This window comes from Parasteatoda tepidariorum, chromosome 8 (genome assembly GCF_043381705.1).
Source record: "Parasteatoda tepidariorum isolate YZ-2023 chromosome 8, CAS_Ptep_4.0, whole genome shotgun sequence".
Taxonomy (NCBI): domain Eukaryota; kingdom Metazoa; phylum Arthropoda; class Arachnida; order Araneae; family Theridiidae; genus Parasteatoda; species Parasteatoda tepidariorum.
The window spans coordinates 132643-145650 of record NC_092211.1 but is presented as its reverse complement, the minus strand read 5'-3'; the positions used below and the strand labels follow the sequence as shown (position 1 = coordinate 145650).

The 13008-nt window shown below is 30.4% G+C and overlaps 2 protein-coding genes across 2 annotated transcripts in view; both read left to right on the top strand.

The window, feature by feature from the left end:
* LOC107438819 (serine-rich adhesin for platelets) overlaps nt 1-13008 on the top strand; it is a gene marked incomplete at its 3' end in the record, with an annotated part of 316964 nt that overhangs the window by 206792 nt on the left and 97164 nt on the right.
* On the top strand, nt 40-10568 carry LOC107440413 (mitochondrial genome maintenance exonuclease 1). Its single transcript, XM_043050785.2, has 4 exons — nt 40-984; nt 2464-2680; nt 5517-5649; nt 10355-10568. Exons 1-4 carry the CDS (start codon nt 297-299, stop codon nt 10499-10501), a joined length of 1185 nt encoding a protein of 394 aa, XP_042906719.1. The 5' UTR covers nt 40-296; the 3' UTR covers nt 10502-10568.

The window sequence follows — 13008 nt, the reverse complement described above, 5'->3', positions numbered from 1 at the left end:
TACTCACATGGAGCATTAATGATAAAAGCAAGCTCTCTTAAAAAGAGAAAGTTTGATTTTTACGAATTGTAAATAAATAAATAGAAAAAAAAAGGGAATCGGGGACTATGAATAAATACAGAATTAATTTAAAATGATGCAAAAACAAACAGTCTCATAACTCCAACTTAATTTTAATATAAATAAAAAACGCGAATTGTATATTTAAGAAATGTGAAATCATTCTTGTCATTGAAATTTTAATTAATAAAAGTTTTTCGCATTATCTGTTATTATCCAAGTATTTTTACTTGACAATGAGGAAGTCTATTATGATTAATGAATTCCATCGTTTTAAAATTTGTGATTACGTCCTCAGACTAATAAAAATCGAAAAAATTAATTTTTGTACTTTTTCTAATAATTCCAACGATGACGAAGATGAGAAGGTGTCACCGAAAAGGAGAAAAATTGTTGTTTATAGGAAAACTTTCTCTGTTCATCCAAGTAAACCTTCCAAAATATTAGATTGGAAAAAGGCTTCACAGGTTGTTAAACGATTGAATTATGAAAATAAGAAATTATTTGGGCCACTCTTAAACCACTCTCAAAACGAACAATACGACAAAACGAAGTTGAATGAGTTTAATGAAATTGTTCAGCACCGAACTACGCTTCCCATCGAAGATTGTGCCGATTCAAAACCTGCTCCTAAAAAAAGCAGTGGTAGAAGTGGAATAAACAATTCATTGGATTTTGATTATAATAATATCTTAGATTTCCCTCTTTTAAATAAGTCTTATGACGGAGAGAAAATGCAAATTAAGATTAATGAAATAAATGCATTGCGGAAACATTTAGAAAGTAAGACTAACTTCATGGTGCCAAGTGTTTCTGCAATTTTAGAAAAAACTATGCCGAAAGAGAGTGTGGAAGCTTTAGCTCGATGGAAACGGAATATGATTGAGAAATTAGGTGAAGAAGGCTTTCAGAAATACAGGGCTGGTGTGTTTTCGTTTTTCAGCTTTTTATTTACATTTAATTCACACATTTATTCATTATGTTAAGCTCTGATGCTATAAATTTGAATTTTATGAGATTTTTGTGTATTTAATATATTTATTATTTTATCTATTAAGTTAACATTTATTTTGGGTTTTTTAAGTTAAAGGGTTTTGCTGTTTATTACTTTGATTTTTATGGATTTGTGTTATATAAGCATAACTAGATATGATAACTAGACATGATAACTGGAAGTGATAACTAGATAAACTGGACATGAGAATGTGATAAAGTATTGCTTTTTCATGAATTGTATAGGTTCACTAAGCAAACTTTTTAAAATTCTTAAAAAACGTTAATTTTTATTGTTAAATTTTTCTTGCAAATTTTCATGGTATTAAAATGCATTAATGGTACTTATCCATTTTATAGGTGCAGGCAATAGAAAAAAAATAAATGCAGCTATATCTGTTTAGATTTTTTTTAAAAATTTTTATTTGAATAAATTAAAAAAATTAAAGACAATGGAGAATAAACTAGTAGAATTTTCCCGCACTGTAAAATCGCTAAGCACTTTTTCATTTTTGGTGTTACGCTGAAAAATTACTAGCTGCTGTTAAAATGTTTCAAAAAATGAAAATGATCAAAAGTTTTAACACAATATTTTCTTTCAACAAGAATGTCTCATGGTACTTAAAAACAGACTCTCACTTTAAACTTTTTTTTTTTTTTTTTTTTTTTTTAAAGAGCACATTTAAGAAGGAAAAAAATTACCAATTTGGCAAGATTTGTTTTTCCTTACTCAATTGAATTGAACACTATTCATTAAACTTGTTGATGAAGAACAAACAATGCAAAAAATTTAGATTACAAACTTTTTTTTTCATTTTTAAAATACTGTACACTTTGTCCATATTGACATTTTTAAGCTTTTTTTTTATTTTCAACCTAGAAGGTGTTAGATTGAAATGGTTAAAACTAAAAGTTATGAATAAATATTATGAATTACATCATTTATAGAAAAGGAGTAATATTTCCCATAGGGCATACTTGATATGATAAAAGATCCCTAGCAGCAAAATAACTTGGGCTCTCATTGGACCCATATTCATGAATCTCGGCTCAATATGGGTTCAAAGGGCCGCTATTTTAACGATATTGGTCCTATATAAATTTTTTTGGTTGACCCAATATTTTTCAACCAATATAGGCCCTATATTGGTTATAAAGTTCTCTGGTTCACTCGGTATTTTGTTTTCTCTATATTGGCCCCATAAAGGCCAATATTACCCCTACATGGGCCGAATATTAAAAAATCTAGACATCCCAGTATTGATCCACGGTACATGTTCATGTAGGACCTATATTGAGCCAAACTGGAGTCAAGATAAAATTGTTGCTAGGGATCATTAAAATGATACCTATATAATCTGTTTATTTATTTACTTTCTTAAAGTTTTTTTAAATATTTTATTTGAATAGAGTTATTGAAAAATGGAGCTTCTATTCATTCCAACATTAATAGTTACTTGAGTGCAACTCCTGAAGCTGATATTCTAATTGAGGAAAGTAATTTGGGACATTGGAGAAGTCTGAAGACCATATTTCCTAGAATAACTGACATCAAGCTGTTAGAAGAAAGAGTTTCACATCCATTTCTATGCTATAAGGGTATAGTAGATTGTTTTGCAAAATATAGGTAGGTTCTTCTATTAAGGTTGCCCTAATAAAAAATGAATAGATGTAAATATGATAGCATCAGAATGAAAGTGTGCCTCTGCTCACAGTTATAAAGTAAGATGAGAGCTCAGTGGCAGGATTTTTTCGAGCTTTCCGCTTCAATTCTCTCCTGTACACCTTTCTGAGAAACATTTTTAATAGTAGCAAATATATATGTTANTTTTTTTTTTAAAAAAAAAAAAAAAAAAAAAAAAAAAACCATCATGTATTGAACAGAACATTATGTATATTTGTTAATTATAAATGTAAGATTTTTTTTAAAATCTAATTATAAAGGAATGCATATTCTAATGTTATTGGCAATATTTTTCTGTTCTAAAATATATTTGTAAAGTTAATCTTTTTTAAATTTTTGATATTTGGTGGGTGATTGCTTTTTATAATATCTATCTAAAATTCTAGCTAAAGCCAATCATTGAAAAAAAAATTTTATTCTCAAAAGAAAGAAAAAAAATCACAAGCGTTTTTTCCCCACCTCCGATATGCAAGAAAGACATTTTTTAAAGATAATTCTGCAGAAAGGGGAAAAAAAGTTCTGTACAAAAAAACAAAAAAAATATTTTGAAAAATTTTGCAGCTAAAAAAAACCTTAACTTCTTTGCTTCCCAAATAAAAAAATTCTGTCTGCAAGAACTCTGTAATGTTCTGCAACAATGTTGCCGTGTCGCCATGATTCTGCCACGAGGGGTGAGAGAACTGGCATTGCAAACTGTCTGTAACTGATAAAGCAGTTTCAGCAATTTTAAAGGGTATGTAAAGCTGTGCTATGATGGACGCGTCCAGATTATAACAATAGAAGTAGTATGAATTTTTAGTGCAAGAAGGTGATTGTGCCATTCTTTTCTCTAAGCGTAGCATCGCAAATTATAACTTTTCAGTCACTTCTTCACTTGATGTTTGAATTCATTTGTTAATTGCTCACATAACACTCACATTCTGTGACTAAAAATAGTGCTACTGTTAATTTTTATCAATGCATTCATCTTAGCATAACTTTACATTCATTTTAAATACTCTCATGCTTAATTATTAATTAGTTATTGGCAACTTCTTGTGTTTTTCTCTTATCTTAGTTTGTGTGTTAGCTCTGTGCAAACTGTTAATCATGATAAAGGTGGTAAATCAAAGATAGTACTTATTGTTTAAAATATACTTCAACTGATTTTCCCAATGATTGGGATTGAATATCAGAGTGACAATAATTCTAGATTATCATTATGCAAATAGCATCATTGCTACTTAAACATCATTAAAATAAATAAACCCATTTTCTTCCCATCAGAATAACCTCCTCTGTCAAAACTGGTCTTTATAACATCTACTATAGGTGCCACTTTGAAAAATAACTTTAAAAAACAGTAATTCAAGTAACATCAATATTTCCTACAACTTATAACACCGAAGGGTGATGCTCCTATGGCTACTGTAATTTTGATGTTGTCTCACATGTTCCCTTATATTTTTTAGTATACCTAATTGATTATTTAAATTATTGCTGCTATTTTGTGTTTTACAAAGTCAGGGCCTCAATCGATAAATTTATGATTTTGTTTATGAAACAAAATTTCTATGAGAATAGTAAAGAGGACAATGAAAGGTTTTTAGTTCCATTTTTAATAAAAGATTTTAACAAAATGTTTACAAAACGAAATCTTCAAAAATGGATTATTTACCTTAGCAATAGGATGGAGGGAGTATTTGTTTTCTATGACTTGAGCTTGGATTAGATATCTCATGTTTAAAGCTGAGTGTATGATGCTATAGCATTTTCTGTGATAAGACCTTGATGGTTCAGAATCCACTTAATCAATTCCCAGGGTCGTATTAATACACTACCCTAGGGATTTCAATGATAGAAAAATTCATATGCAATTAGAGATTGTAGTATGAAGATCAGACATCTATTACCACCGTCTCTCTGCCCTCTTGATTGAGGGATTGCAATGTACCAGTATTGAAATGAGATTATTAGGGATGTAACGAATAGTGATTTGGCTGAATACCGAACATTTCGCCCGAAATATGAGCCGAATAGCAACAAAAATCATTAATAAATATTTTTTTTATTTAGAAATAAGTTTAAACGTTAAAAAATAATGAATACATAGCTAATGAATACAATGGTATGTGGTAAAGGAAAGAAAAAAAAAACTTTAATAGAAAGGGTTAAGATAAAGATAATTAGATATTAAGATAATGAGAAATATTTAAGATAAAAAAAAATTGACTAACAGCTATTAAAATAGTTGTAAAAATGTATAAAAAAGGTAGTAATAGAAAAAAATATCCTCTTAATTCTTGAAACAAAACTTTAATGTGAAAAAAAAAATATTTTCTGTAAAAAAATTATTTATTGAACATTAAAAAGATAATGTTTCCAAAATGTTTTTAAAAACGCCTATAAAAAACAAAGATTATATACAAAAGCTAAACTGGAAAAAAAATTGACAGTAGTTTTTGAAAGAAAATTTTAAAACTAAGCATTTCAGTTTTACAATTACTGCATTTTCAAGAAAAAGCGAGGATTAAAGTCTTATAGAAACCCTATTATTTGCCGCATTATAATAAAACATCTATAAAAACAGAAAAGGTTTCATTTAATCTGTAAATCTTGCATGGTCTGCAATTTTTCAATTATATTCCTAAATCTTAATATTTATTTTAACATTACAAAATATCAATGAAAAATAATAATAAAAACATATGTGTAATTATAAACATTTTAATGCATTGACATGATAACTAAGTCTATGTATAGATTTTCAGTAATTTTTTCTCTTTATTTTCTGCATTAGAGATCATTTGGTGGTGATTGATTGGAAAACATCAAAAAGAACAAAAGGAGCTTTATCCAGCACCTATGACAATCCTTTACAAATTGCTGCCTATGTTGGAGCTTTAAATTTTGATCCTAAATTTCAATATTTGGTAAGTGAAGTTAGTGTTAAAGGAAATGAAAAATTAAAAAAAAACCTTATTAATCTTGCATTTTTTAGTACATGGTGCAGAAATTTTTTAATAAAAACTTAAGGCCGGGATAGCCTGACTGGAAAGGGCACTGCGGCCATGTCCAAGAGGTGGTGGGTTCGATTCCCGTCAGCCAAAAAGATCCTGGTGTAGTAAATAGTGACTGATGCACATTAAATCTGTTGAGTCACAAAGTCCTCCATGTTCCCCATAACAAATCATACCTCTGGGGGTACTAATCGAGGAGTTTCCTTGTCTTCTGGATTGGTTCAAAATTACAAGGCTATAGAGTTGAACATTAGTAGTCGTAAACTAAAAAATTGAGCCGGCTGTTCAACTACAGTTATGAAATAAAATACAATTTAGCTATTAGAATTGCAATTAACATCTTCCATTGAAAAGGCAAATGTGTTTTAACACTAGAAGTATTGAAGCAGATGATACAAAAATATTATAAATTTCTGTCTCATTAAAAAATCTACAATAAATCAATCAATTCATACACAATTTGGTATACAGCATAGTAAAGAATATAATTTGAGAGTACAAATTAATGTACCCCAAAAATTGTGTATCTTATACTTTCACAAATATACTAGAAATGCATTTATTCAGTAAAATAATGGGGGGGGGGGAGAACCATGCTTAAATTTTTAAAGATAATTAACTGAAATTATAGTACATTCTTCCTCTGAGCTATTCAATAAAAGGACTGTTCAAATATTATGTAAGCATGTTTTGGCAATTTTGGACAGTCAGCAAAACCTTGGACCTTGTTAGCAAAAATAAGCAAATCACAGTCCCATTTCAATATATATGTAAGAAAATCCTTGCACCTTCAACTTGTTTTTAGCTTTGACTTTAACTGTAATCTAATTTTAAGAATTAAATTCAAATAAAAGATGTAACTTAACATAAAACAAAATTTACATTATAGTTTACTTTGTAAAACTTTGAAATTCTTAAAAAAAAAAGAAAAAATTCTTTTCTGGAATTGTGCTTTTATTTTAAATTTGAAATTTATCTGTTATCCAAGTGTATTTCTTTTCCACTTAGGGTGTTTAAAAATATTGAAAATAAATATAATTTAGGGTCTTATATGAGCATGACTCATACTCCTCCATCTTTGCTTGCAAAAATTAGCAAATCACAACACTCTTCTCTTTTTAGATGCTTATATAATATTTTAATGTCTCCGAAAGATTAATAGTTAGGAGTGTTACTTAGGGTTGTAGTTATTTTATTTTATAGCTATAGTTGAACAGCCGACCCAATTTTTGGGTTTACGATTACAGTAGGGAACCGATTATCCGGAACGGTCGGGACCATCGCTATTCCGGATAACTGATTTTTCCGGTTTTCTGAATCGCCACAAAAAGCCGTTTTTTTTATTGTTAAACCCAACTAAAAAAAAAATTTGGAAATAATCTTAAAAATAAGAAAAAACGATGAAGTAATACACTAATGATTATTTCCACAGTGATGGTAAGGTAAACATCTTTAAAAAAAAGAAAGAAAAATCGTAAAATCTTACGAGGAAAAAAAATTTTTTTTTTTAAAAAAATGGCGAGGAAATTTATCGAATTTCGTTCCGGTTTTTTGATTTTTAGGATTTCCGGATAACGGGTTCTGTACTGTACTAATGTTCAACTTCGTAGCCTTGTAATTTTGAACCCCATCCAGAAGACAAGGGAACTCCTGGATCAAGTATTGGGAGAAATTTTGCCTTTGTGGAAGACTTTTTGATGGAACTAACCAGCATTTGCGTTACATGGAGAGGAAAATCACGAGAACCTTCCATGGTCAGCCTGACGCCAAGGAGACTCTAACCCATGATCCGTCAACCATTGAGGATATATACTGTGGTTGGTGCAAACCGGATGCGGAATTCCTATCGAAGAGCCATCACTGGAATTCGAACCCGGTTCGCCTCATTGGAAGGCAAACGCTCTATCCCCTGAGCCATCGCGGCTCAAAGGTTGTAGTTAGAGAGAAAAAACTGCGTTGGAATCAGAAATAATTGTTAGGTAAATTCATTCAAATAAATCATAGTTTGGCATTTTAAAACTTAGACGGCAGAAGGTTAAAGTGTTCTTGACCACCAATTCTTATTAAAGATTTTAAAAAAGTATAATCAGAAACTATTAATTCATTATGAACCTATACTTTACACCAGCAATAATGTATATATTTAGAAACTTGTTACTGTTGAAGCTGAAAAGCCATTAATGAGCACATTCCCTAATCTGCAGAATAAATAGGGAGATCCATTAAAGTGTGGAATCAAGAATTATCTGCATTTTACCTTATGGTTTTCGTATAATTTAAGATCATAATATCTCTCATTTCCTTTCCTTACTCCTTTCTCGACTTTTAGTTTGGTTTTGATAAAGCAAAAATTTACTTAATTAATGATTGATTCTATCAACGAATATGTTGATTTTTTGGTTGTATTAACTTGATTGTTTACACCTCAAAAAAATAATAACATTGTAATATTGTAACATGCAGACACGTTAGTGCTGTTCTAGCAAGGTTATCACTTTAATGAATACCTCTCAGGTAATGTGCTGATAATTTGCAGTTCACCTAAGTAAATTGAAAAATGGAACAATTTTCAACACTTTAACAGCTCTCTCTAATTATTTGTTGAACAACTTATTTCTGGTCTTGTAGCTTTCTTTTAGTGTAAAAGAACTACTTTAAATGCTCATATCTGGCAAAATTTTAAACAAATTTGTTTCAGAATTTAAACTAATAATTTCGTTATTAATTAAAAATTGCTTTAAATATTGTATTTACATTTGTTGAATATTTTTGAAGTTACAGCAAAAAAAACGTGGGACCAAGAAATAAGTTTTTTATAATCTTTATAAACTTTATTTTGATAATTACTTTGTTACCCCCNATGTAAAATAATAATAAAAACATGTGTAATTAAAAACATTTTAATGCATTGACATGATAACTAAGTCTATGTATAGATTTTCAGTAATTATTTTTCTCTTTATTTTCTGCATTAGAGATCATTTGGTGGTGATTGATTGGAAAACATCAAAAAGAACAAAAGGAGCTTTATCCAGCACCTATGACAATCCTTTACAAATTGCTGCCTATGTTGGAGCTTTAAATTTTGATCCTAAATTTCAATATTTGGTAAGTGAAATAAGTATTAAAGGAAATGAAAAATAAAATAACCTTATTAATCTTGCATTTTTTAGTACATGGTGCAGAACTTTTTCAATAAAAACTTAAAAGAATTCGGAAATATCAATTATGGATTTTTTTTCATAGTTTTTGAAGTGCTTTTTTTTTCTTCAAATTTAGTTATTAAGGCTAGGATAGCCTGGCTAGTAGGACACTGCACCCATGTCCAAGTGGTGGTGGGTTCGATTCCCATCGGCCAAATGATCCTGGTGTAGTAAATTGTAACTGATGCACATTAAACTGTTAAGTTGCAAAGTCCTCCATGTTCCCATAACAAATCATACCTCTGGGGGTACTGATCCAGAAGTTTCCTTGTCTTCTGGATTTTACACCAGCAGTAATATATCTATTTAAAAACTTGTTGCTGTTGAAGCTGAAAAGCCTTTAGTGAGCACATTACATAACTAATCTGCCGCTTAAGTAGGGAGATCCATTAAAGTGTAGAATCAAGAGTTATCACATTTTACCTAATGATTTCTGTATCATTTAAGAGCTGAATATTTGTTTCTCTCATTTCCTTTCCCTACTCCTTTCTTCACTTTTAGTTTGGTTTTGATAAAGCAAAAATTTACTTAATTAATTCTATCAAATAATTGTTGATTCTATCAACTAATATGTTGATTGTTTGGTTGTTTTAACTTGATTGTTTACATCTCAAAAAAATAGTAACATTATATTATTGTAACGTTACTGCTGTTCGAGCAAGGTTAATACTTTAATGAATACCTCTCAGGTAATATGCTGATAATTTGCAGATCACCTAGGTAAATTGAAAAAGGGAACAATTTTCATCACTTTAACAGTTCTCCTTAATTATTTGTTGAATAACTTATTTACTCAGAATTTGCAAAATTTTAAACAAATTTGTTTCAAGATTTAAACTAATAATTTCGTTATTAGTTAAAAATAGCTTTCAATGTTTTATTTATATTTGTTGAATATTTTTGAAGTTATAGCAAAAAACACGAGAAAAAATTACCTTTTTTATATAAAAATCTCCATATTTTTGTAAATATTTAAGCTAAATTAACAAAATTCCATGCAATTATTGCTAACTTTTATAGCATAGGGTGTTCAAAAATACTTGTTTTTCGTAATTTATTGTCGGTTCTTAAAGCCTCTTAAATTTCTTGAGAAATTTAAAAAGAAATGTTGAAATGTGAAAGTGTTTCTTATACATATTCTAGTGTAGTGTTTATATATATGTATATTGTATGAAACATTGGAGGAAAACCACTACTACTTGTTAATATTTGATTTGGTCTGCTCAACTAAAAAAGTTGGGCAGACTACCTTCCTTTGCAATACTTTCGAAAGATTACTTCCTAAATGAAAAATATTATTGTGTACATTTATTATTTTGTTTAGTAGATAATGTTTTTATAAATTCCTAGGATGGGAAACATGCATTTCTTATTGATTTCGGTTTTGTTATGGTTACAATGTCTTTGATTTTTAGGTTAGAAAAGGATTAATAGTTGTTGCATATGAGAGTGGAGTTCCTGCAAATCCTCTTTTCATTGATGAAGAAAAAATGTTGAAATATTGGAAAGAATGGTTGAAACGAATCAAACTATACTGGGAGATTGTAGAATCTTCCAAATAAAATAAGCTTCGTTGTAATTCGTAAACTGTACATAAATGTATAATAAAATGTACTTTTTTAAACCACAGAATTTGTATGTTTTTTTTTTAAATACTTCTTAAAAAAATCTTAATGCATAAAACGCTTTTTTTTAAAAACTTATTTGTGTCTAGCGTCCTTTTAAAAAGACAGTTACTTTTTTCAAAAAAGAAAAAAGTGGTAACACAATAGCTGGGATTTATTTTACAGAAACAAGGAAGTTCTGTCTTCCATATTAACATAAATGGATCCACTGCTTTTTTAATGCTTAAGTGGTAGGTAACAGGAAGAAATATCCTCTTGTTATAAACAAGTTACTACCACTTTTTCAGGTCCCGCAGTGGACTGATCGTTAAGACACGGTTCCCAGCAGATCACCGAAGTCAAGCATCACTGGCTGCGGTCAGTGTGCGGGTGGATGACACTTTGATTAGCCTGCGTAGGGACCGAGGGTGTGCGGTATTGGTCCTCGTTAAACTGTGCTACCGTAAAGTGCTCGACTTCGCGTGCAGGTCGTTGGCCTACCGAAGCGGGGGTGCCATCCCCTCTGCAGAGGATCAAAATTGTGATGGTATGTCTTCGGATCATCCCCAGGGATGTTTCCCAGACCGTTGCCAATAGCCCATTGCGTAGCTCTAGTGCGACGTAAATGAACTACAACAACAACAACCACTTTTTCAGGCAGTATTTTTTATAATAAATTTAGTTGGGAATTTCATTATAAAATCGATTATTTGGAAATTATGAACAAAAATATGGCAAAATACATGAAACACAATCTCATGATTCGCATTGTTATTGAAAATGCCAACTTTCTGTAGGCAATTTCATATACCACCACAAGCTGTAGTAAATCTCTATTGAAGATTGGTCATAGACAGCGACCTCGAGCCTTGGTGGCTCAGGGGATAGAGCGTTCGCCTTCCAATGAGGTGAACCGGATTCGAATCCCCAGCGATGGTTAGTAGATAAGAATTCCGCACCCGGATTGCACCGACCACAGTGCTGACGTGTAAATATCCTCAGAGGTATATAAGTTAGACTCTCCTTGCTGTTAGACTAATCGTGGAAGGTTTTCCTCTCCATGTAGCGCAATTGCGGGTTAGTTAGATCACAAAGTCTTGTACCCAGACGAATTTCTTCTGATACTTGATCCAGGAGCTCCCTTGTCTTCTGGATTGGGTTCAAAAATACAAGGCTACGGAATTGAACATTAGTAGTCATAAGCCCCAAATCGGGTCGACTGTTCAACGGTTATAAAAGACAGTGACCTCGGATGGAGTAGAACCTTTATACATATATAAGAAGGCTTAGCTGATTTACGACATGAATTTAAATTGTGTGTCGCAGTCAAATAAAAATAATTTTTATCAACATTACACGATTTTTATCGAAATTACCCAATTTTTATCAACAATCCCATTTTGATTTTATGAATTCAAATACCAGCTGCCGTTTTCAATTAAAACAATGATCATTTTGCTCTTTACTAATATGCGAACTTGCAACTCAATCCCAGATAGCAAAATAAGGCTTATTTTAACTCAGCAAAAACCTGTTAAATGTAAACCTAAAAGGTTTGCTATGCGGTTTACGTGTAAACCTTCTAATCTTAAAACGAGATCTGTGACTATCTGCTCTAGTGTATCTATCGTTAAAACGCTCTTTTTTCTTCTTTTTTTTGTGGTGATGAAAAGTTCTCTTAAAATAAATAGTCAACATTGAGAAAACAAAAATATTTCTCAAAAAATTTGAAAACAGACTAAGTTATAATACTAAATGACCTAGCTAAAAATATTGATTATTTATAACCTATCTTAATAAAAATAACTATATTTGTGGCCTATCTAAAAGTATTGTATTTGTATAATTTTGCAAGGAAAAAAATCCGTTGACATTTTAGAATAATGTCTGCTCCTCTCATTTTGATTCGATGAAAAATTTTGTTACATGCATAGGCATTGTTGGCGGGGTGAGATCGAAATAAATAATATATCCCTCAATATTCCAAATAAATAAACAGAATTTTCATGAACCAGCAGCGGTTTAAATTTATCAAAGTAAAAGCAAGAAAGAAATCAAAATAATCTAATCCTTTAAAAAATATAAGATGCTTTTTTCTTATGCTAGAAAACTATTGCCACTTAGTATTTTAATTTCGCCCCTTTCAAAAACTAGAGCCCTGCGATACCCATGGTTACATGTTTCGAAAAATACTGCCGAATAAATTTCAAACACCAATTCATATGTGAAAAGTGGTTTTAGAGAAAAGTCCTTTTAACAAAACTAAAAAAGAGAAAAAAAAACTTGAAAAATGTAACCTTTCATAAAATTTCCTAACCAATCTTCAAACGGAAACACTTAGACTGTTGCCAATGTCTTATTAATGACAATAAATTTAGAGAATTGTCACAGAATTGTTTCAAATGATTTCAAACTAGACAAGAACTCTTAATAATCGTCTGCAAGAAGCCAAACTTTTAAAAACG

What these genes read in the sequence shown, in the direction of transcription:
- LOC107440413 (XM_043050785.2), top strand. Translation starts at nt 297, where the DNA reads ATGAGGAAGTCTATTATGATTAATGAATTCCATCGTTTTAAAATTTGT. An exon ending in GATTGTTTTGCAAAATATAG is followed by an intron (nt 2,681 to 5,516) that starts GTAGGTTCTTCT and finishes TTTCTGCATTAG; the next exon opens with AGATCATTTGGTGGTGATTG. An exon ending in ATCCTAAATTTCAATATTTG is followed by an intron (nt 5,650 to 10,354) that starts GTAAGTGAAGTT and finishes TTTGATTTTTAG; the next exon opens with GTTAGAAAAGGATTAATAGT.